Source organism: Haliaeetus leucocephalus, unplaced genomic scaffold (genome assembly GCF_000737465.1).
Source record: "Haliaeetus leucocephalus isolate CR32 unplaced genomic scaffold, Haliaeetus_leucocephalus-4.0 Scaffold284, whole genome shotgun sequence".
In the NCBI taxonomy this organism is placed as follows: Eukaryota; Metazoa; Chordata; class Aves; order Accipitriformes; family Accipitridae; genus Haliaeetus; species Haliaeetus leucocephalus.
This window is the reverse complement of record NW_010972720.1, coordinates 3238530-3264243: the sequence shown is the minus strand read 5'-3', so window position 1 is coordinate 3264243 and position 25714 is coordinate 3238530. Positions and strand designations below refer to the sequence as shown.

The window sequence follows — 25714 nt, the reverse complement described above, 5'->3', positions numbered from 1 at the left end:
ATGTCTTCTAAGTTTAAAAAAAAAAAAAAAGGCTACTCTTAAATGAACATAGCAAGTTCTAAGCTACCCATCTTTGCGGTATCTGCCTTGGCCAAGCATGATAGGAATGCTCAGTACACTAGTTATTCCTAGTTACCCTAAATTAAGCCATCCATGGGATTGTGATAGTTCAAGACTGGAGTCCCCATCTCCTTTCAGGATTATGAGGCTAGTAAATTGTATGAAGCCTTCTGTTTCCTTCTTTTTCTTGTACGCTGCGCGCTGCTTGGGTGGACCTAAGAAACCAGTCCATTAAATATAATTCATAAATAGGAAATAATGCTATATTTCACTGTTAGAGATCTGCTGTTTACATTTTGATTGCATTTTGAACTGTAGTGAATGATTAGAGCAAAGTTTTCCTATTATTTTATTCTAACAAGTTGCAATGGATAATGTCACTCAGCAACAGTTGTTAGGTAGGGAAGATAGGCACGAGGCATTTTCTCAACTTGCATTCCACAGAGATCACAGTTCTATTAATAAAAGCCATATAAGACCTCTGCTAGCTTCCTGGATACAATAGAGATTCATTTAGTAATGACAGGAATATTGTATGGCATACCTATTCACCATACCACTTGGTGTAACACACCACATTTAGCATTTGCTTTTCATATGCAGCACGTAAGCTAATGGTGTAAAAATGCTTAAGATAGTGTGAATGTTCTTTTTTGAAAGTTCAAAAGGGAGTTGGTTTTGGTGGAGCTCATAACCTTCTCTTATATGCTGAAAACTTTGCCTAGCATGTCAAATAACTGCCAAAGAGTCATACTTCAAAATAAATGTCAGGAAGACACTTGCTTAGAATGAAGCAAATGACACCACATACCAGCAAGATACCAGAACCATTCTACTCTGAAGAGCACAATCTATCTTAAAGGGATTTTGGTGAGAGTTACTAACTAGACTGGCATGGCCACAGCCCTGACCTATTAGCAGCAACAAAAACCAAGCATATCTGTTGGCAAGCATTGACTCTTCTCTCACCTTAAAGAAATTCTCTGAGGCTATAGAAACTTCTAGTGAGTATATCTGCTGGAGCCTGTTTGCATGCTTGCTTCCCTGAAAGGAACTGAGAGATCCTATCATGTGGATTCCTTTGTGGTTTTTTTTTTTTTACTCCTATCTGTTTTTCTATGTCAGGACCTCCTTGAAAACAGCATTGCCACAAACTGTACTTTATGTCAGGATCGTTTGTGTGCCTCCTTGAAATGTGTCTTTTCTGAAGATGGACCTTAACTTGTCACCAACCTAGGTCCTGTTGGCCTGATGTGCACACTCTTAAGTTAACTCACATGGAAATCCCCTTCATCAATTGATTTCTTTATTTTTCTGGATGAAATGAATAATAAGCTTTTGAACTACAAACAAGTATGAAATGAGATGTTATGAACTCTGGTGTGGCTTAAAACCTGGGTTTTTAAAGGTGCATAGCAATAAGACTGAAAGATAATCCTGGAGCGATCTGCCTGCAAGGCCTTGAAGACAACTGTTGTTAAAGAAAAGCTGTTGGGAAACTCCAGTACTGGATTGGGGCAAGCTCAAAGATACCATCTGCAGTGGTCTTTTTTGCAGCAGTGGGGCATAAGGCAACAGGGAAAGACCAAAATAGCATAGCTTCGTGAAGGTGATGTTCCTTCGCTAGGCCATAGACTTGTTATGGCCAGGGTTCTGCTATTCACACTCCTCCCTTGTAGGGGATGTTCTCAAACATTTGCAATGCAGGCAGGCAGCGAGTGAACTTCTGCCAGGGTTAGATGATGATGGCTTTGGGGGAATGCATTACGTGCCTAAGTATTGAGCTCTAGTCATGATTGCAGCAGTGCTGGCTGGTTGGTCATAAATCCATTATGGCATGCTGCATCTGTTGCACTAGTGGATGTTTCTCTTTGCTATGTCTAGAGTCTTTCTGGCAATAGATATGATCTCTCTATGGCTGTTCTCTCACGGTAATTTGCTGAAGATTCACCCTGTGGTGCTCTATACCACTCCCATGCCGACTACTGGTCTCATGCCTTGTGTCTTCTCTGTCAGTATCTGAAGCCTAGGCCTGCTTGGTAACTGATTTGGGTAATCAGTTAACTAATTAGCATGACTGCTGTGATTTGTTTTACTTTAGCCCACATTAGCAAATATTCTGTGTTACCACTGCCTTCCTGCGTGAAGAGGTCTGACAGGTACACGCTGCAAATCCACAAGCCAAGAAATATAGTAAACGTATCATTGCTCACATTACTTCTGTGGGGGCTGAGACAGAGCCTTTATCATATCAGAATTCTAAATCTTCTCAACCTTCCATTCTGATTCCCAGCATCCAAGGATACAAAGCCTAACAACTGTAAAAATCTCAGGGGAAGAGGTAGGAAAATTACTAGCCATCCATGCTGTTGCTACCTTAATAATAATAATTTGGATCTCCAGCTAAGAGACAGTGATGATACTGTATGAAGAGCAGGAGTGTGCAGTAGGCTTTTTTAGAACTTACAGTGGCATAGAGAAATGTCATTTTATGCTTTAATGACCATTTAAGTATTATCTGCATATCTGCTGGCATTTGTCAAGATGTGGGAGACAGAGGACTATTTGGTGACACCTGGGTAATGCCTAAGCTTCTGGTTGACTGCTGGTGACTTATAATATCATTGTGTTGGCCATGAAGGATGGCTTGATGCAAGAATCCATTTTAAGGAAAAAAAAAAAAAAAAAAAAGTTGTTCCAGTCCTTTCCCTGTCCTGCTGTTAGAGCTTTATCACTGTACTTTTATGGTGCATTTACGTTCCTTGGCATTGAGCTGGCACTACAGGATGTGACAGTGGCCACTGTGGCCTTTTAGGGTGCTATGGTTTTGTCGGTAACCACGTTTCTGCAATTCTTTCTAAAACTCGCTTCGTCTTGGCTCCTCTTACAGGGAGGAATGTTCAAGATCTCTGCTGGTTCATTTCTGGCAATGTCAAATGACAGGCAACTCTTGGGGTACTGGCACTGAATCCAGGGAGCCTATCTATCATTTCAGCTTCATGGTTGTAGTCTGTGGATCACATCAGCAGGGCAAGGCAGTTTCTAGTCCTGTTCCAGAATTTAGTGTGGCAGGTTCTGTGCAGTCACTGTGACCCCATAATAATCCTGGTCATAAAAGTAGAGTGAAAGTACAGAACACTTTGGGAAGTGAAGTGGCTCATCGGTTGGCTAGCTTGAGGAGGGTTGCACACAAAACGCTGATCTGTGACATTGGAAAACAGTGCAATTTTGTCCAATTTTTCCTAAGATTAATTGTTGTTATTGGAGTTTGGACTGTATTGCATTGGGCTGCTTCATGGGTTGAAAGGTGTGGGGGGGGTTTCTGTCATTGTTTTTATCAACATATTTTTTGTGTGTGTGTGTGTGATCACAATTGCATCTTCATTGCCTTAAGAACAGTCTTCAGAATAGAATGAGTTCCCCATTGAAAGGGAGGAACAAAATTTCTTTCCATTTTTATTCCCACCTGTAAAGAACTGCTGCCCCTGTAAAGTCAGAGCCATTTGCTGACATAGAAATGTTGCAAATGTACTGACATTTCTTTTTATAAAAATCTGGATAAAAAAAAATTGTGAAGAAAATCACTTGAAAGTTTCCTTTAACAGTTCTTCCGCTGGATTATAAAAGTTGAATAGAAAAATGCAACATAGTGGTTTATTTAAAGCTTGTCTGCTAAATTAAGTCAGAATTCCAAACTCGTCAGTAAGATCCTCCAGTTTCCTTCCTCTCAGACTGTAGTGTCTGCCCCTTCCTCTGGCTGCTTTTTTGCAGGTAGCTGCATTGCTTCCATGCGTAACCATAATCTAAATACCGTGCCTAATTGCTTGTATTCTAAGGCAAGGAAGGTAATGGCCTACTGTATTTTCTACATCCTGGATGTCTACTTAGATTTCTGTTACAGGTTTTCTGGCGGATTTTGGAAGTGTTTGGGTGTCTTCTATAAAGAAAAATCTGAAGAACACAATCTGAGTACCAAGCCTAAGTAGTTTCAAATATTAATAGTTTTATTACCTAATGAAGTTGAGAGATACCGATTTTTATTTTGTAGCTAATGTAACCCAGTGCATGGATGTCTGACTCGAGGAAGTTCACATAGCAATTCCATTTCACAGGTGGAAGTGAAATAGGGAGTTCTTCAGTCCTACTCCACAGTTTTAACTGTATGTTCATCCCCTCTTTATATCTACATCTCAAGTATATTTTTAATACATTTCCAGTTGATTACTGATGTTGGTCTAGCTTTCACTTTTTTTTTTTAACTTTTATTTATGTACTGTTTTAATAGGACTTTTTAATGGCTTTTGCCCGGAGGATGAATGGTTTTGCCAGCAGAATTTAGAGAAAAGTTGCTTCTACAGTCCTGAATGGGATAGGGATAGGATTTGCTTTCTTTAAAACATGAAAAAAGGTAGTGCCTATTTTTATACACTGCATTCCGATGTCCTCCACAGTGTTCAAAGTAGCTTAATGAGTGGGAAGTGTCTATGGAATAGAGATACTTTTCCTAGTACCCTTGCCTTGAAAGTGGCAGATTTTGGGGGTAGTCTTAACTCCATTGGTAGCTCATTGCTTCCTATTCAGTTCTCTGGGCGAGAGTGAGCAGGTGCTGCTGACTCCCCTGGGGGTCTTCCTCTTTGAAGCCATGGCAGCCATCCCTGTATCTGCTGGTTTCCTTGCTCCTGCAGTTCACACCTCTGAGACTAGTGAGAGAGAATGGGGGCTGGAGTATCTGTGGAAAGCAAGTTGTATGAACTACTTCCCGGTTTGCACTGCTCTTGTAGAAGGAGCCAGCTTCATTCTCAGCTGACAACCGCACCCACAAAACTCCTACAAAAACATGTAGGTCTTGTCTTCTCAGCCCACTGTCAATCCCTGCCCTGCCGTGCCAGATGCTCTGCTTGATCCTGGTCCTCACCACCTTCTCCTGAAAGTCCTGGGATTCCATTCCAAATGGAAAGGAAGTGTAAAACTGAGATGAGCCTCAGAGCCATGGCAAGTACAGAAATTGTCATCGGTTATTTTTCACCCGGAGAATAGTGCTGATGTCTTCCTGACACAGGCACATGTATACACATCCTTAGTAAGCTTTCCTGTTAATTCATCTTCCCGTATCCATTTACTTGAAGCAAACACTACAATTTAATAAGTAATTCTAGTATTAAAGTGATGTATTTATAAAATGCCCTTTTATAGTGAGCCCTTTTGTGAAAGCTCTGTTCAGGACTTACTTGCAGAGTCTGATTGCTGGATGTGTAGAAGTGTTTATTTCAGTCTGTGAGATATTCTGGTTCATTCAGTTAGACAAAACCTGAGGAAAATGACTTTCTGAAAGCAGCATAACATCTGGGAAAGTGCAGTTTTATTCTCTCCTGCTAGAACAACACTAGCTGACCTGCTTTTGTTCTGTAAAGAGCGTAGCGCTATTCCAGTAGGGCAGTTCTCATGTGCTGTAATTTCAAGGTGAAATTTGCAGCTGCTTCTTCTTCTTTTTCTTCTTCTTCTTCTTCTTCTTCCCCTACCTAACAATAATCTTGCCTCTGATTTTCTCTTAAAGAAAAACAAGAGGAATATAGAAAATTTCATTAAATACCTGTGTATTATTTCAACATCTTGGGCATTAATTTTTTGTCAGGTACCTGAAAGGAGTAGTATTAATGAAACCGAGTAATGTTAATTTCCTTTTAAAAAGTTTACAAATGGTTAGGTTTTGTATCAGTAGAAGAGGATATTGAGGAAATACTAGAAGGAAGTGGTGGGGAGGTAAAGGCAGCATCTTAACATGTTATTAGTACAGAGGAGTCACTGTCCTCTTTATCCATGATGGAATTTTATCAGGAATTGCTTCTCCCTGCAGATTTCTGTTGTATAGTGTCAGTGTGATACATAATAACAAACAAAAAACCTAGTTGGTTGCCTGTGGTTTTGTTATTATTTTTAAAAAATACTGACTTGTGCTTCTTCCAACAAGACTACAGCCTTACTTTCATAATGGGATCAGACTTTCAAAATTACCAGTGAAATATTTTTTTTTTTGTAGTCAAACAATATTTTTATTTATTCAGGATGTAGTTTCTAGTTGGCATCTTTAGGATACCTTGTCTCCTATTTTAAAAAAAAACAAAACAAAACAAACAAAAAAGCCCAACAAATGACAAAAAACCAGAAGTGCTTCATAGTTTCATGGATCCTTCCAGATTCCAAAATCCATCTTAACTGCAAGTTACATATGAGTAAAGCTTGATGCAGTAATAATTATTGTTTCTATTATTAAAAGAATTGCCATTCTGATAAAACAGTTCTAGTTTTTCTGGTTTAGGTTGTTTGTTATTCAAGCAACAAAGCATTGAATACTTATGCTTTAAGAATCTGTTTCTTTTTTGGTTAAATGATTAAAAAATTAACACCTTTCCATTTAAATCATGTCAATAGTTAAGACTCATGCTGTAGCTAAGCTGATTCTTTCTCTGTTTTAAAAATAGAAAATGCTAGAGCAGTCCTTCCCTTCCCCCACTACGTACTCACTAGTCCAAGCTAGTAAATGGTACTGAATGGATTTCAGTGTTGTAGCCATTCTACAGTAAGTACAGCAAGATCCTTTGTGAAAAAGCGAAAGGAGGAAAAAAGGTAGTAGAAATCCATTTGTGGATGTTCGTCAGACCAGAGTACCTGCACCAATGACAGACAGGCTTTCCTCGAGAAACAAATAATGACAACAAGCACTGCTGTTCAGAGGAGCCAGAATCTCCCCAAAAGACGACTAGAAAGTATAGGGGAGTGTCCTGCGAAACGAAAAGCTAGCTGGGGTATTCTGACCAGCCAAGGTTAGTATAGCAGCCATTTCAGAAACTGCGTACTGAAATATGCTAAGCTGACCCAATTTATGATGTTCTAGCTCTAAACTGGTTTTTGGTTTTGTTTGGTTGTTTTGGTTTTTGGGTTTTTTTTTGTCCTGGCTGTAATATAAATGTATGCTTATGTTAGTGGCACTTTATTGTCTTGCATGGGTTAACACAAGGGTGTTGAGGCTATTTTTGTTCCTTCTGCACTCTTATCAGCTGATCTAAAATACCTTTTCTTGTTTATCTGCCCTATTTGTTTTATGCAAGTGTTTAAGGCTTGACTTACCCTGACTTTTGCTGTCCTGTCACAAGGTAACTGGATACCGAAGGCTAATTGTTTACAACAGCGAACAGGGGAATGGAAGGAGGGGGAGGAGTAAACTTTACATATAACTTTATATGTAAAGAGAAGTTTATAGGTAGCTGAAATAGGAGGCAATGGAGGAACTACAGGTGACAGAAATATTGTCCTGTACTAAGATACTAAAGACAAAGATATAATTGTAAAGGTTTGCATAGCGAAGTACTTAGGAGGTATTTAAGTTGCTGGCTACTGACATTTTCAGCAATGAGGAACAAACTCTATTATAAAAGAAGTGTTTAGGATTGCTGTTGTCTGTGCCATATTTTCCTAATTTTTTTCATAATACAAGTGTGTAAAAGGGAGCTTTGAATAATTGTGAGAGTCTAATAGGAATTTTTTACAAGAGCGATCATTTCAATTCCAATTAATACTGACCATATGCAGGGCTTAGAGTGAAACAAAAAAGAAAATAAGGAAATCAGACTTGAAATTTGTGATAATATGATATCAAATTAAAAACTGGAGACGTTAAAATAGTCAAGGAATGCAGGAGACAGGAAAGAGAGATTGAATATATTGTGCATAAAAATAATTATGAATTTACCATGTAAAATATAGCTATATGTTATAGGAGTCAGTTATTCTTAAAAAACCTTTGCTAATTGCCAGTACTGCCAGTTTTAGAATTAAGCAATATTTGAGAATTTAAGCAACGGTTACCGTAGCTTCCCAAATAACTGTTTGAATGCAATGGTACTGTAAGGTTATATTTATTCATCAGTTTTAATACGCAGTGTATCTTTTACCCTCATATTGTTCACTGTTTGGGCTAAGATTTCCTGATTGATAGTAATTTTTATTTATGAACATTTCAGCTAGTATTAGGTCAGTAGCTCCCCAAAAACTAGGACATTCTCCCTCAGACTGAAGAGAAATTTTACAAAAGTTTATCAGTGTTAGCACTAGCCCCTCCTTGATATGGTTCAGGATTAGGCTCTTTTGGCATTCTCATAAAGAAATAGCCACAGTTAGTCAAGTTTGACATTTTCAAAGTCACATTAAAATATGGAAAGTAAAGTTTTCTGAAGAATCCATCTTAACAGGGTCCAGCTACTTACAGCCTCTTTATGATTGCCAAACTGGGCATATATATTCATTGATGGACATCTTGAAGTATTGAGAGACTTCTGTTGCAGTTGAGGCTTCTGGTTGTTGCAGTTCACTTGAATAACAGGTATATCTAATATCAAATCTGAAGGAGGCTCTTTTCTTCCTCTCAATTCCCATCCATGGAGGTATCCAAACCTGACTTTGTTCTTCAGGCACTCTTGCAGAGCAAGGGAAGAGAAAGTCATGCTGCAATGCAGTATGTAATTGAATATGCAGATTGGAAAATGCACTAGAAGTGATGCAGGGGGTGGGTGGAATATGTCATGATAAGATTTGGTAGAAGGGTGAAAGAATAGGGTCAGACTATAAAAAGGTCTTCAGCCTACTGGCTCGAGGGTCCACAATCAGGCTATTCTACCAAAATCTCCTGGATGTAGCAAAAATCAGCACACTAGGCCCAGCTTTGCTGCCCAGCTGGGTACTGCTTTTAAGGCTAGGGATTAGGCCGTGTGCTGCCTTCACTCTCTGGCAGGCTGGAAAAATACTGAGAATTCTGAGCACAGCTTGGGGAAAATTGCTTGCAGTCTGGATTAAGGCTGAGACTGCATTTGAGGAGCAAAATTATTCCAGGCAGAAGTCCTCCAGAGTCTGAACTCAGCTCAGAATGTCCGTATGCCTTTTCTGTCACCTCCTAGTTGGGAAGGCCACTGAAAAACCCTTACTTTGTTTCAGTGACTTGTCCAAGGGAATAATAACAGCCTAAGAGTACTGCCAGCTGCTCCGTGTACTCAAATCACATCTGATGTGGGTCCAACGGGTTACTGAATTCAGAGCTTGATGTGATTGTACACCTTGGTGCTGCAACTGTGACACACAGAGTTTGCAAGCTACTTCCAGCTAGAAAAATATCCAGCCAGTTGTTGATCTTTCAAGAAGATGGAAAAAGCAAACTCTGCATGAGCAGTGGACGGGGGAGTTCTTGCTGTGCTTTCATGTGACGGGAGAAGGGGCCTGACACACTTCTTCCCGTGTGTGCAAGGCCCGGCACAGAGCCAGCAGCAGCAACTGCTGCTGCTGCTATCGACATTACCATCGCCTTCACGTAGCATCATGTTGCTCCTGCTGGGAACCAAGCGAGCTATGTTTGGATATTGCTGTTGTGGTTCTTTTTAGGATTTTTAATGCAGTTTAGCGGCTCATGTTTCTGTGTGAAAAGTAGGTTAAATTGCAATGCCAAAGCAATCAAACTTTAGGAATTGTTAAAAGTAACACTGCCTGTGCCATGCTGATTTGACCCTATAATGCATTACAACCCAGCATTTGACAACACAGTCACGTGCTGTACTTTTCGACAAAGCCCCTGCTTCCTTGATGTGCAAGATGGATGATGTTCTGAGAAGGCATTAGGTTTATATTCAGAAAAAATACACCCTATGTTTTCCTGTATGTTGCAAAGGTTAGAAGGCATATAGTGAATGGTAGGAAAAAAGGGTTAACGTTTTAATGTCCCTGAAAGCAAATTCTGTTCTTGCCTTTGCTGTGGCACCTGTGTGTTTGAAGACCAATCATCTAACCTAAAAGTTTCTTGACTGATCATGGTTATTATTATCTAAGGCTGAAATTTCAGAAGCTCAAAGCTCTCATAACCATAATTAAACTATGCTTTCAGTGTACACTCTAATGCTTAAGTACTCTGGAAAAAATAAGCTATCAGATTGGTTTTGCAATTTAAGCATTAAAACTCTGTCTTTTGGTTCCTTAGTTATAAAATAGTATGAATGATGTTATGAAGATAGATTCAGCAAGGGTTTTGAAGTATTCTTTTGTTATTGGAGAATACCATGAAAAAGGCAATATAAAATTAACAGTGTTATAGTCAGTTTGTAGTTTGAGTAGCATGTCTTAAAGAGCAAGAGATCGTACTAGATATGAAGACACAAAATAATTTGAATGCTAACTCATTCATTGAATACAACAGTGGAATGGCAAAACTAATGCGTGCTTATGTAATGTGGGTGCATCATAAACAGAACTGGGGGAAAATAGATTTGTTTTATATGGTTTTTGCGAGTAGGAAATTGTTGGCATTTGCATTTGGAATGAAATCCCCAAATTTTGAAAGTCTACATGATGATAAACACTGGAAAGAATATTGGTTTGAACCAAACAAGCTTTCATTTTTTGTGTGGCTATGTGTATATATTTATGTGTATATATTTATATATTGTTATATAATTCTCAGTCAAATGAAAACAAAGATTATTTGAAGTATTGAAATGAAATATTTAAATGCCACTTGAACTGCATCTTCTCTCAGACATATTTTAATCATCTCTAGCCTAAATTCTGATTCTTTTGGGATTCTTCAGTGCTGATTGTTGCAATTTCATTTGTTAAAAAGCAGTGGCTTCTCTTTTGCTGGTCATATCCAGTCATAGTAGTTAAGCACCATAGATGCTTTTCTTAACTTTTAATTCCTTGACTTAAGATTCTTTTCAATAGTTTTTAACGTCAAATATCAATTAAATAGTTGACACACTTCTCTATCCTGCAAGCGCTTTAGACAAATCGGTAATTTTATAGTGCCACAGTAAAAATCTGTTAGAACTTAACTACATATACAAAATATCAGGCAGTTTTAACAACTGGAGTGAAGTGAGTCCATTGATCTTGGGACTATAATGTTACAGAGGTTTTCTGTTATAGTTATTGATCCTGTCTGTTGCTTCAGTTTCCACAAACTGAAACACTCAAAATACATCTTAAGGAATAAAAGGTAACAGTGATGAGCTTAATACATAGCATTTGTTAGTTTTGCTGGAATAAATACTAGCTACAACACTTTCCAAATAGTCTTCTTTCTCATCTCCCAGTAATGAACTGTGGCAGGCTTCTATTTTCAGTTCTTCTCTGATGCTGCTGCTTCTTCTGAGGACTGGGATACCATCTATTTACCCTTAGAGCAGTATTTTTCTGAAGTGCTGAGCCTTGGCATAAATCTTGTCCCAGTGAAGCCAGTGAGAAGACTTTCATTAATTTCCAATTCTCCCTGTTCTGAAAATCCAACTTTTTAATGTACCTTTTGTACTGTGGTTTTTTTTTTGTTGTTTGGTTTGGTTTGGTTTGGTTTGGTTTTTTTTGAAGACTACACAAATTTCTAGAAATAAAAACAAAAGGATGGGAAGACTGGAGTTAATGACGTTTATGAAAATATTTTTACTTAGTATTTTACCACTATGATCATAACTGCAGGAATCACAGGTAGTTGCAGGTAGATGTAAAGGAGTGAAGTCTGTAGGAAAACATGAAGGAAATTACATTAATGACCTTGTAATTCTGACTTTCATCCATTTCTAATCCCCATTTTGGGGGATTTTAATTGCTGAGAATAGTTGTTAAAACCCCAATATAACAACGAAAAAAATGTTTAGAAGATAACTGAGGCAACAGTGAACTGCTAAAAGAAAAACACAGTTCAGCATATGGATCAAATAGCATTTGAAACATGTTCAGAATATCTTTGCTTATTTCTTTTCTAAGTATATTATGAGTAAGTAGTAAAATAACATATGAACATTTGGCAGTGCTTCCCTTACAAATCTGTGTACTAATACTGATTTTGGGGGATACAAAACTATGTGTCTCATTGCTTGAGGATAAAAAAGGAGGAGTTTGTCCTGCAGTTCTTGTTCAGCTCAAGGTTCTCTTGATTTCGCTGTGAGTTTTTCTTGTGTTGAAATTCCAGTTAATCTGTCTTGGAAGGCAAACGCACAGATGCTGGCACTTCAGAAAGCTGTGATGTTAAAAAAAGAAATGTGAAAAGTGAAAGAAAAGGGCCACAGTCCTTTAGCATAAGAAATGAAACTGGCAACTTGTATACGCTTATATCTTCAAAGCTGTGTTTACAGGGTGAAAGTTCATATTACAGTGAGCTGCTGATCTGCTTCCAAACATAGCTGGAGTGTATTAAGAACAGGTCCAACTAGCAAGAACAGATTTTTTTTTTTTTTTTAATTTTTTTTATTTTCCAGATTGAAAGAAATGAGTAGGATTTATAATTGCAATTGGCTGGAAGTGCCATGGGGAGATGGAGATTTAGGTATTGTATGATACTTTGTAATTCTTTTTTTTTTAACTTCGCCTGTTAATACAGTGAATATATTTATTCTTTCTTGTTAGCGTTTACAAAGCAATGTAGGCTGCCCTTCCTGGTAAACTATACACCAGAGAACTTGGAACTAATGTGGCTTCTAAATATAGTTAGAGATACTTTGTATTCAGCATCTGTCAGATACACCATCAGTAGGGAATTAATGCATTAACAGTTTTGGAATAGACCATGTTTGCTAATACTGCTGTTACATACAACATTGAATGAAAAAATGTCCTTGTTTATATTCTTGTTAATGCTTTCTAAGTGAGAAACATAGCGAGTTTGTAGATTAGCAGAAGGCAGCAATCTAGACAATTTATTTTAAGACACCTTTGATGTTTATGATACATATTTATTTTGAACATATTCTTGTCCCTGTGGCATTTAATGGTGAATTACTATGTTTATTGATAAATCAGTTAGAATGTGAACATTTTTTTTCCAAACTTGGTTTGCACAAAATATTTCTGCAGCATTTTGCTTATAGATTTTATTTCTCGTAGAGATGATACAAACATTTTGTATTTAATTGATTTAGCAGAAACAGCTAGCTGCTGGATGTCTCTACACAAAGACAGGGATATAAGGTGGGTCTAGGTGCAAAACAGAACTTACAATGGGATCTGGCATCTTTTGATTCTCAAATGTCACCGGAGTAATGACATTAACAGACACTCTTCTGAGCAATTGAAGAGGGAAGGAGGTGAAGGAAAGAAAGGTGGAAACAATGTTGCTTTCAGATCCTACCTGCATCTTTGTTCTGTTTAGAGTTATACATGTCTACAAAAATGTCCAAAGTGTGAGTGTATTTAATGGGCATAAAAACTTCATGACATTTAGAATTTTTAGATGTTTTTCTATATAATAGTTAAGTGCCTTTTTTTTTTCCTGTTAATTTAGGAGTAGGATAAACTGTCAAGAGAAAGAAGTTCTCATCTGTAGAGATGGGGACAAAATTTCAAAAGCAGCCTCTAAATACAACTTTTAGTCATTCTTGAGGAATTCTTTGCAGCTGCCAGCAGGAGAACTTAATGGACCTAATTCATTTGAATTAGGATGACTCGAGTGCTGGTTCAGATACTACTACAGAAGGAAAGCTTTGGTCAAAATTTTCATAGTGATTGCACACATCCAACCTACAGTAGGATAAATATATCTGAGCTTATTGGGATGACAGGGAAAATACTGAGGTTTTGTCAAAATCAGGTCACACTAAGATTTCTGAGCTCAGTTTTTGTAGTATAATACCCCTTAAAATACCAGTCACTTTATGTTTGGGTTTTTTAGCTGTTATTCTGACTAGTACTAAGAATTGCAAAATATTACATTTAATAAACCTAAAGTAAAAAGTATAGGAAATGATGTGTGTGTGTGTACATACACACACACACGTACACACAGATGATCAGAGCTTGGCGCAAATAATTCTGAAAGAGTATTGGAAGCTGCATCTTGCCTATGGTCCGTCTACTCCCACAGATGAAGAAGTACAAGGAGCTTCACAGATATTGGATACTCTGACATAATAGAAATCTCCATGCATTTTTAAGATCAGATTTACAAAGCTTTCATCTCCTATATTTTTTAACTTCTGTGATCAGCTTTATATAGTCTTACAATAATTGAAATACTCAGCTGTGCTTTTGTTTTTGCTAATTTTTTTTATCTCAATAGCATCCAGCAGTGCTGAGTTTCACAGTGTAGTTATATGTTCTCTGAGAAGATACAGTCTTATATCTAAGTAAGTTTTAGTTTCATTCACTAACACCTCTAGGAAGGTGGAGGTTTTATCTCAGTTTCCATATTGTGCACTATTTCAGATGTATTTTAACTATGCCCTGATTTCTTTTCAGGTTGAGCAGTCTTAATATTTTTGGTCATTCTTTACGGGATTTGAGGGGATTGTTTATTGTAACCAAAAGTGTACTTTCTGAAACTGGCTAGTGGACAGAAGGGGTCCAACAGGAAACAGAAACCGGGTCTGTTTCTAGTGAGTAGTTACCTTAGAACTTAGACTGATGATGGCCAGTGATTGGGCAATAGCCTTCTTATTTAAAATTCATTGCCTTGTCATTAAAATGCAGTAACTGGTTTTGCAGGCAGTCCTAGTCCATTGCAACGGACAAAGTCAAACACGTTTATGCATTGGAGATTCATCTGCCATTGTTAGCAATTCATCATACTTAGCTAATTCTCTGTGTTTCTTCAGGGGTTTTGGGGGGCTTGATATAACTCACAAGTGATTGTATTAGCATTTTACAGTTCCAATGATTTTTCTTCTTACAGGAATAAATGTTGGTAATTCATAATATATTTTTAAGATGGTTCTTCCCTGCACAATCTCTCAAAACTTGATTTGCAAAATTCGTACAATAAATTGGTATCAGCTATGCCTGCAGCCCAGTCTGCCTAAAAGGGACCTGTCTGTGGCCACTCTTCTAGAAGAAAGGGCAGGTTCTTCATCAGGAGCCATAGGATGACTCTGGGACCTGTGTTAGGAGTTAAGGGAGGGTATGTGTGTGAAGGTGGGGTTGTTGTTGGGTTTCTCCCCCTCCCCTTTCTTTTTGGGGGGCAATAAATAAATGGAAATAAATGCCAAACCTTCATATTAAGCATATCTAACTATTTTTAGCCCTAATAGCCTTATAGAATGAGAACTTAGACTTAATATCGTATTTCTTCTACTATAGCCATTTTTTTTAGTGTGATTCTCACTGTATTTCTCGCCTTGCACTTGTGTAGTAGCTTCAGGTTAATCTCATCATACATAAGAATTTCCATATTGGTTTTCTTCATATACATCAGCTTTTTCAGGACTTTTTCAGGCAGGTTTATGTCTGGTTTAAGTTCAAATAATCAATTTGTTGAAGTCTATAAATTTTTATATGCCGGCTGCCAAAGTTATATATTTTTTTTTAAAATGAACAATGCAAAAATAGAAGTGGGAAATATGGTAATTGATGACTTTATTAAGTCAGATTACTGAAATCAATATATCAATATTTTGTTCTCTGTACCACATAATCATTTATTAGAGATGTTTACAGTTAATAATAGAGCAGTTTTTATTGCTTAGAAACTGATCATTTGAAATACAGTCTCTAAAGAGGAAAAATTAATTTCATAGGACAGCTGGCTTCATTGTGTGCGTTATATTTTCTGCTTTGCTCTATGCATTCCGAAATCCTTCTAATTCATATGGTTTACTCAATAAATGTTGTTATTGTATAGGTTCTTGGGCAGATCGCTCACCTCTGCATGAGGCAGCCAGTCAAGGACGTCTTCTTTCTCTAAAGACTTTATTGTCACAGGTGAAGGCTGTGTTCTTAAAATTGCTTTCATTTTTAATGTTACTTAATTTCTCAGCATAGATTATTAATGCAGATTTAGTACGCTTTGCTTTGCTTTTTCCACTTTAATTTTTCAGAGCAATACACATTTAGGAATTTTTTATATGATAAAAAAAGTTAATATTTTTTAAGAAAAGGTTAATATTGAAATATTTCCTCTGTATGTTTTAAAAATGCCACCCCCTCCCCCCCCCAATTTTTACCAAAGCTCTATCTAAATGTACATCAGTCTTCCCTTCTTGCATGGTATAAGTCAATGTAGTTCCACTGCTTTAAGCTGTCAGGTAAATAGAGCTAGTCAGGAAGATACTTGTTGAGGGGAAGAATCACTGAAAGATTCTGGGTTTTGCATAGTTGTGATTTAAAAAAAAAATAAATTGTTAATAGCAAAGGGAGAGACTGTAAACTGCTAAAGTTTAATATTACAGTATTGTCATATAGCTATTACAGTACTGAAAAATTATACTATAGAATACATTTGATGAAAGCCAATAGATGCAATTATTAGTTCTTAAGAATCAAACAACATCTACTGCAGAACAATTTAGATTCATGGCTTTAGATATTTTGGACCTTCAGACCACAGAATCACAGGACAGTTTAGATTCATGGCCTTGTTGAGTTTTAAAGATCACCGAGAATGGAGATGCTCCAGCGTCTCTGGACTGCTGTTCCAGGGGTTTGCTGTCCCCTTGCCTTTTGTCCTATCACTGTGCATCTCAACAGTCTGTTTCCATCTTCTTTATACCCTCTATATCCTAGAGGAGAGCTGACAACTTATTTATTGTTATATACATTGATAGATGAAAGATTCTTTTTTTGCTCACTGAAGATTTATTTATTGCAAGTAGAGTTTTAAGCATACTTAGAGTATTGTAAACTATTTATTTCAACAGTAGTGCGAGGAGATGACTCTTAACAGCTTTTGTATGATCTTTATATGTCATTCATGTCTTGTTTAGGGGTACAATGTAGACACACTAACAATTGACCAAGTAACTCCACTTCATGAAGCCTGCCTGGGAGATCATGTAGGATGTGCAAGAATCCTTCTTGAAGCAGGAGCAAATGTAAGGGGCTTTTTTTTGTATATGAAGTCCAATGCTAACCTTGGTTTAACCGAGAAGGATATATTCCTTGATTTATTTTTTTTTTTTTAATCAGTATTTCTCTCTACTCACCCTATTGATTGCACTGATCTCATTGAATTATAATAAGCTGCCATTTGAAAGCTAGCAAAGGAAAGTGATGGGCAGACACTGAGACAGTAATGAGTTGGAGAGAATCTGCTAGCAATATGTTACCAGCCTTATTTCTTCTCTGAATTTCATTACGTTATTTCTCTTCTGAAATACGGAATGCGTCCCTCTCCTTTACTAGTTTCCTCTTGCTTTGAGTGGCTTGCAGGAGACTGTTCTTTTAATCTCCAGAATGTCTTTTGTCACACTGCACCTGTGTGCTCTTAAGATTCTTTGGTCTGAGTACAAAAAAGCCCTGGCTCTTTTCTGTACTCCTGACACAGCCTGTCTATCTGTTGTCCCAAAACAAAAATGGGACCTTACAGACCACTTTCACTACAATCTCTCTACTGGCATCAGAGCTCAAATGCAGTTTCCCAAATCTCTGATCTTTGGGATAGTAATATTTATTGTCCTTACAATTCAGTTTTGAGAACCATGTAGAGTATGTCTATGTTATTACACAAAAAGAAAAAGAAAAAAATACATAGTTTCCAAAACCAATTCCTCTCCACTTCAGTTAGCATAAGGATTCTAAAGATACAAAATTATAGATGCTATAGACAAAACTGTAAGAACAAATTTCATTTTCCTAACTGAATTTTTTTAGTACTTTTAATTGTTTTGGTGGGTTTGGGGGGAAGAGGATAGGCCAGAGTCCTAGAAGGAGCCCTCCACTAATACCTGTGCTCCTTCCTTCACTATTATTATCCCTCGTAGTTTCTCTCCTCATTCTCTCACACTGGGAATATTCAGTTAACCAGTGAGGTGGCGAGGTTGGTATTAAAACAGTGAGCCTGTACTACTAGCTTTGTCTCCATCCTGTGAAATGTCACTCCAACTTGGAGATTAAAACCACAGAAGAAAATGGCAAATAATTCTCACACTTAATATGGAGTTTGCATTCTTGACAGAGGTGTGGAGAGGAGGTCCCCATTATGCAGTTACTACACAAAGTGTAGATTTTCTGTATCAATGAAACAAGCTAAGTGCAATGACTTTTGAAAATTATTTACTGCCCAGATGCTAATGTGTGCTCTTTAGTGTTCCAGGTGTATTTTGGTGTATTCAACATAGCTTACTAATAAAAGTGAACTAATTTCAGCTGAGGGGCGTGGTGAGAGGAAGATAGCAGCACAGGGACTGATCAGTCAAGCTACATTATTCTAACCAGTAAATTTTTTTGTATTTTAATGCAATTTCTGACTATATCGTGTTTAAAAATTTACCTTTCTTTCAATTCTGTTCTTAAATAGATTTTATATATTCTAGGTAAACGCTACAACAATTGATGGAGTGACACCTTTATTTAATGCATGTTCAAGAGGCAGTGCGGCATGTGCTGAGCTCCTGTTAGAGTATGGTGCCAAAGCTCAGTGGGAGTCCTGTCTTCCATCACCAACTCATGAAGCAGCCAGCAGAGGTAAGAAATTACCTACTGAACAAACATGGAGCAGTTCACGAATGTCTCAATAGTAGTGTTAAGAAATGTGTCTGGTTTTGTCTATGAGACAGCTTACTGAAGTCGAGCAAACTCTGTCGTGCTTTGTACTGACAGGTCACAGTGAATGTCTGGAGGTACTGATATCCTGGGGTATAGATGTTGACCAAGATCTTCCTCATTTAGGAACACCTCTGTATGTAGCATGTGTTTCACAGCAGATCCATTGTATTCGAAAGCTTCTTTATGCAGGTATGTCGTGATTTAAATAAAAATATTACTAGTTTGTAAAATAAGCATACTTTACTCACCTTTGAAGTGAGCTGTGCTCAATCAATGAAACTAGTACCCTTGTTTGCAGGGCACTACTTCTAAGTTTATTCTGTGATGCTTGTTTTCTTATAACAACTTACTATGTCTTTCATTTTTTTGTGGCATAGCAAGCATATGAGGGGAAAAAGGAAGCAAGGCCAATAAGAATGGATGTTCAAAATTTTTAGCACCTACTACAGCTTTGTAGATGTTCATTTTCTGTATGAAAAACAAAGGTAAAAAATCAGGTTTGAGAAAGGAATTTTATACAGTAATAATTCACCTTTCAACAGAACTATTTTAGCAATGTAGTCCCACCCTTTTTCATTCTTCAGCATGTTCTGATTTATCTTTTTACATGGCATAGAGGCTGAGTTGCAGAGAGAAGAGGTAAGGTAAAAGGCATTTGATCCTAAATTTCACATTATTTATTTTATCAATGGAAAAGAGATGTTGGAGGCTCACTCTGTTTCAGCAGAAGTCCAGGGACACGATCGGCATAGCTAATTTGTTATGTTACAGGTAATGACATACAGGGCTTTTGTGTCCTGCAGCACAATGAATGAAAATATATATATGAATAATTATAGACTTGCCATCATTGCACCGGCATTGTTTTTCTAGTTAATTGCAGGTTATTTAGAACTTAAGCAAGCAGTAAAATTGTTTCTCATTAAGTCAGTCTCCTTGTGTGATTAACTATCCCATGTCATGATTTTTATGTTTAAGAACTGCAGAAGTGTAATTAACATATTTGGGGATTCAAATACTACCATACATTAAAAACAGTAACAGAAGGGCATATGCTGCATTTGTTGGTGCCCTGAAGTAGAAAAGGGTATGTAAATTGAGAATATAAATAACTACTTATGTCAATCTGATTTTTTTCATATTTTATCGGTTTATGAGCATATATTAGAAGTTGAAAAGCAGTAAACAATGAAATAAGCAAGAGAATGATACTGTGGGATTATTCTCAAATTGTTAATACTGAGAACAGTGAGTTATTCAGACTTCAAATTGAATTGCTAGGCCTGTGATATTAATAAATTATTTTACTCAAATGGGAATTAAAAAGGCAAAAATTGTTGACTCAGGGAGAAAAGTTGGTACACAAGCTAATTTTTGGTTTCACAAGATCAGTAAAGCTCTCTTAAGAAGTCTGGGTTTTTCTTCTATTAGAATAGTCTAGAAAACTGTTGAGGCAAACCCAGTTTTAGGGGGACTAACAGCTTGCCTATAAGGGAAATTCTTCCACACTAGCTAGCTTTGTTTAAATCTTGTAGGGGTAATTTTCTTCTTGAATATGAATGCATTATTGCAAATTAATTTAGTCCATTTTAATTTAAAATAAATTAGCAGTTCCTTATTAGTACAAAAGTGTAATAATTAGAAATCTGTGGATTGAGAGAATTAATGGTTTGGGTTTTTTTCCCTATTAGCTTTCTCGACTGTGTACCCCACCTTAATTAAAATTAAGTCCTTTATAGAAAAATCCTTGATAAAGGTTGGATTGGATGGGAATCTATTTCAACCCTTTGCCAGCTTCAACACATGGAAAAACTATAAAGCGTCCAAGTTAGATTCCTTCCTGAGTTAGTGTACTTACAAGAATATAACTACTAAACCTCAGTTTAGTGATTCTTTTTAAAGACATAAATAAGGAAAGTGTATTTTTATGTAGTGCAAGTTTTCTTAAACAGGTACAAAATATACCTTTTCTTATAATTAGGGCAACAATGATGCTCACATGACCTAATTTGATTTTTCTTTTCCTTCTTTTTATAAAGTATTTTCCTTTAAAATCTAGTTGTGCTTTGGTAATAAATCCTAGGATAAGTATATGGGTTCAAAAAAAACCACCGATATGATTAGCTATAGTGCCATGCAATAAACTTAATAAAGTGGCTAAATTCACTGTGGCATTCTAGGACAGTGGGGTTTTTTTGTTTGTTTTGTAACGTCATCTTTACTCAATGACAATTTTAGGTCTCTTCTTACGTCTCTTTATGTGCATCTACCCACCAGGTGCCAATGTGCAGAAAGGAAAGCATTTGGAAACTCCACTCCATGCTGCTGCCCAGCATTCTAGTACCGAGATCGTAAACTTACTCCTTGAATTTGGGGCAGACATAAATGCCAAAAATACAGATTTTGAGAGGCCTGTTGATTTAGCAGCTCCAAGCAGTTTAGTGGAGAGACTGCTGCTCCTTCATGAAGGTAAGTTATACATGTATGTTTTTGTAACTATAACTTGTATTCTTAAAAAAAAACCCCACCAAAACCCAAACAAAACCGAGCCACCCTTCCTTCCACGCCAAAACCCAACAGCCCAAACAACGCATGTTATAGAAGCTACCATTGTGCTTTATGAAATGAATATATTAACATTCAATAAATTCCTTTCTAAATATAAAAATACCCAGTAATATTTAGCCTCAGGCCAGAGCCTGTTGACCAGGCAGCATCAGGATTTATACAAGCTGAAAAAGTATCATCTTATATTTATTGGGTGTTTAAACAATTAGACATTAAAGCTACATTTTTATTGGCTGTTACAGACCTTGTTAAAAAGAAACAGAATATTTCAGATTAAAAATACATTTAGTTTTGGGCAGCTGTCCCAATATTTTTAAACCTATATTTTTAAGTGCATGTAAAGCACTTTATTTGATTATAGGCAAAAAGTAGAATAAATTTCATTTTGTAAATTTTCTTTACCGAATTATAAGTACCTAAGAAATAGGAGTTGACACTTTCAAGAGTCCCTTAAAATTCTTAAAGGTCGGGGGGGGGGGAGAGAGAGAGAGACAATATCCCAAAGGGAACTGGATTTGTTCAGACTGACCTATGTACAACGTAAAAATAAGCCACAAGACAAAGGTGGGAAATAAGCAGAGGCACTATTGCAATAACCATGAGCACCTCTTTAGAGGTGAACTGACAAGTAGCATCGATTAATGTTTTCTTCCAGAAAACATCTCTGTAGTCTGAATGCTGATTAAAAACCCCTCTAAAAACAGTTGGTTATCACAAAATCACCAAGGCTAGTAGGATTTTTAAAAACCCAAAAAAAAAAAAAAAAAAAAAAAAAAAAAAAAAAAAATTGGCATGAAACACGTATGGTTTTATTGCCCAGAGAAACACAGCAATGTGTCCATTTTGAGGGAGTGGGGAGGTGTAGAGGGACAAAGGCATTATCATGAGCTAGTAAGACCACTAAACATGGTCCAGGATCTTGGGGTATTTTGTCTGCTTATTGTTGTTGCAGTGATGCATTGGTAATGCAGCTTGTAGTGCTGTAGCATGTATTTCACCTGTTGTATGAATAAAAATAAATTTAAAAAAAATCCTGCAGTTTTTAAAGTTGTTGATATCAGTTATTTTCTGGGAGCAGGTTTTTAATTTAAAAACACAAATTATTTGCTGATCCGACCTTGGTTTTTTGAGTATTTCCCTGATTAATAATAAGGTTTCAGCAGCCCCAGTCTTTATCTTTGAGGACAAAAAGGCAATGAAGGAAAAGGAAGGAAGGAAACGGACAAATTTGCAAAATGTGAACTTTTTTTTTTTTTATTTTAGAAATCCCATTATTGTGCAAGACTTGTTGTAAAACAAAGTACTGGCTTTTATAGTTGTATAATTAAACTCCTTTCTTTGTTTGCAGCCACACCATCTTCTCTTTGTCAGCTCTGCCGACTATGTATCCGAAATTACATAGGAAGAGCTAGACTGCATCTTGTGCCACAACTCCAGCTGCCAACAATACTGAAGAATTTCTTACAGTATAGATAACATAGTAATTAACCTTTAGAAACTTGAATAACAAGTACTTTTTCTTCTTTCTGTTTATTGTACGTTTTATCTAAAGAACTGCTGGGCGGAAGAAAAGCCTTTTGCATATTACTTAAAAAAATATATATCTTTGACACCTGGTGTTGGTATATAATAATAATTGGGAGCCATTCAGCAACTGGTACCAAGGTGCTAATAAGGCTGAATTGAATTAGTGTGCTGATACTCTGGGAAATGATTGTATAGCTTTAGCTTAACACTTACTAAATAGCTTTAGTGCTGTTAATTTTAATTGTATTTATACTTTTAAAATCTGTTTGACAAACCTGAACCACAAAGAGTTTCTTCATTATTATTTGTTAAGTTTGTCCATTTAGAGTCATTATTTTATGTGTTTTTAAATTTCTATTTTTTGTGTACCTAAAAATACTTGGTGATGGGTGCACTATATACATTGGTAAAAATAAAGCAAATAGATGTCCATTTTTCTTCTTTTTCTTTATATAGACAATTCATTAATGACAGTGAGAAACTTCCGTTATTCTTCCTCACTGCCTGTGCTGTGAATTGGAATTATGCTGCTGTGAACATAATCACAATTTTTTCAGCCATGCACAGTTTATAGAGTCTCTGTTTATTAGTACAATTAGTAACTTCAAAAATTCCAGAGGAATATTCCTCAAAAAGCCTTTATGCTAACATACTTTTGATCTCCTCTTGTAAAACAGAATTATCTGGGCTCTTTCCTTATCTTTTCATAACAATGCTGTATCGCAACTCACGGGCATATTGAATAATCATTTGCCTCTGAGAAAGGCATATATTATTGTATATTATCTGTGAGGGTTCTGAAGGCATATCATGGAGATGTGGATACTGAATCTTCAACCTCAAGTTCAGGAGGTGGATACAAGGCTCCAGAAAGAAATGTATCACTTCCCTGTATCAGGACAGGTATCACTCTGAAAACGACCTTATTTCTCTTACTGTCTGGTTTATAAACAGTTACCCAGCTCCAAAAATCATGTTGCAGAATCTCAGAATGCTCTAGCAGGCATTTCTGTGATCAGGTTGAAATTTTATTGTTCAACTCTCTAGCCAGAGAAGGAATGCTGACACCCCCAAGAGACATTAGAAAACCCGAAGGGTTTCTGCCTTGCTCATCCCCTTGCCTGTTAATGATTGCCAGTCATGTAAAAAACAGGTGTTCTTCATCAAAATACAGCACTCCTTCTCTCGGTCTTTTCATTTGGTCTTCCTTTGAGAACAGGACACTTCCCCAGTGACTGATACTCAATTCCTGCAAACCAAAGCATGAGACACCTGCAAATTTACCCCTTGCCCTTAGTGATTCACTTTCTTCTACTCCTTTTCAGTAACTCCGTATGTATGTTCCTACTGGAAAGATGCTAAGTGAGGAACTGGCTACAGAGGAAGTTTTCACATAGAAGAATGCTTAGTCAGTTGCTAAATTGTATCCTAACAAAATGCAGTTCTCTGACACTTGCCCTTGTTAAAAGTAATCTTAATTTGCTTCTGTTCCCTGCAAAAACTCTAGTGAGGGCCTCTTCTGGAGTCCCTGTAAAGCATAAGTAAGTCAGATGCAAGTAAGAGGAACTGCTTAGGAGTCCATAATGCACATACTCTGTAATGGAGCAAGTTGGGTCGTTTTGGTTTTCATCCAGAAACCAGTAATTTGTGTTTTTATGTACAATACATTTTTATGTACAGTACCATTACTGTGTACTACTTCAAGAAACAAGGAAGTGCCAAGCCAACCATGGCACTGTTGACCTTTTCTATGTACAATGAGATCATTTAGACCCTCACCTTCAGGTGTACGTGGTGCTTTTCAAGTCTGACTCAGGAAAAGTGTCAAAAAAAAAAAAAAAAGCTTTTGTGTTCTATACAATAAGATCAGTTTTCAGCAAGCACGGCTCTTCTGCAAAACACCTGTTTGAAACAAAACTAGATGATGTTAGAAGTTTTGTTGTGAGTCACAACAGAGTCCAAGCCGTCTCATTACAAATAGGTGTGTTCATGCTCCCGTGGCATTTGCAGTGTCTGTTCCCACCATTCCCACTGCTCCTTGCCATCATCCGAAGAGCAAACAAGACCTTCTTAAGAGTTTACAAGTATTTGGTACTACTTTCTCTGTAAGTCTATGGAATGGTAGACTAGCCGGAAGAGTAATCCAGAACTAGCTTATTATGACTTCGATCTCAGGCACTGTGCAGTTCTCAACATAATCTTTAATCTTTTGCTACCAGATAACTATATGAAAATAGAGTCACTTTGGCAAGCTGAGCCAAGTTGGATGGGCATCCCTTCTGTTACTATGTAACAGGAACAAACAAAATAGGGAATGGATGTTGTTGCCCTGGCAGGACTATCTGTGTACGGGAAGAGGTCTCTGGCAGATCAGCCCATGCTCATGCCACATACCAGAAATACATAGCAACGAAATACCTGACATTAATGTTTGGTAAAATCCTTTCCAAAAAATGATCCCTTGTTTAGCCAGAAATGAAAGGAAACAGACTTGTTATTCTTCTCATTATGTGGGGGCCCCATTCCTGTAGGGCTCTGATGGTTTGGATTCTTAGTATGAAATAAATGTTGAGTAATGTATTGAAGTATTAGGAACCGGGAACTGAAACAAACATTGAACCATGTCAGAGCACTGTCAAAAGACTACTAACTCTGGCACACCCAAGTTTAGAAGGAGTCTTCTTTACTGGCTGAAGTATCTCTTACTGTATGAATGATTATACCAGCAAAAGAGTATCATAAGGCATTTTCAGGGGAAAAAACAAAAAAACAAACCAAAAAACCCCCCAAACAAACAAAAAAACCCAAACCAACCAACCAACCAACCCCAAACCGTAGTGTGATATCTCGATTCTGCAAAGGAATCCAACTGTGAAATCCTGCAGGCGTGCTGAAAAAGCACCTCGCGGCAGACGAACGGTGCCGCACTGGCGTCTCGGAAGAGGCCGGGAGTACCGGACTCGCCGTGCCTTTCCCGCCCTCGCCGTGCCTTTACCGCCGGGGCTGCCCCCGCCCGCCCCGCTCCGGCCGCTGCCGGGAGGCGGCGAAGGGGCTCTCGGCG

General features: G+C 37.3%; 1 protein-coding gene across 2 annotated transcripts in view; it reads left to right on the top strand.

Moving 5' to 3' along the window:
* ASB5 (ankyrin repeat and SOCS box containing 5) overlaps positions 1-23191 on the top strand; it is a 28882-nt gene extending 5691 nt beyond the window's left edge. Inside the window, exons 1-7 of one of the 2 annotated variants that reach the window (XM_010569975.1) lie at positions 6621-6881; positions 15698-15777; positions 16779-16886; positions 18327-18477; positions 18613-18747; positions 20836-21027; positions 22475-23191. In XM_010569975.1, the coding sequence (XP_010568277.1) occupies positions 6767-6881; positions 15698-15777; positions 16779-16886; positions 18327-18477; positions 18613-18747; positions 20836-21027; positions 22475-22602 (909 nt within the window). In that variant the 5' untranslated portion in view covers positions 6621-6766 and the 3' untranslated portion in view covers positions 22603-23191. Of the gene's footprint in view, positions 1-6620; positions 6882-15697; positions 15778-16778; positions 16887-18326; positions 18478-18612; positions 18748-20835; positions 21028-22474 lie in introns of those variants that run through there. The other variant, XM_010569973.1, reaches the window with a different exon arrangement.
* Positions 23192-25714: the final 2523 nt, after the last annotated feature.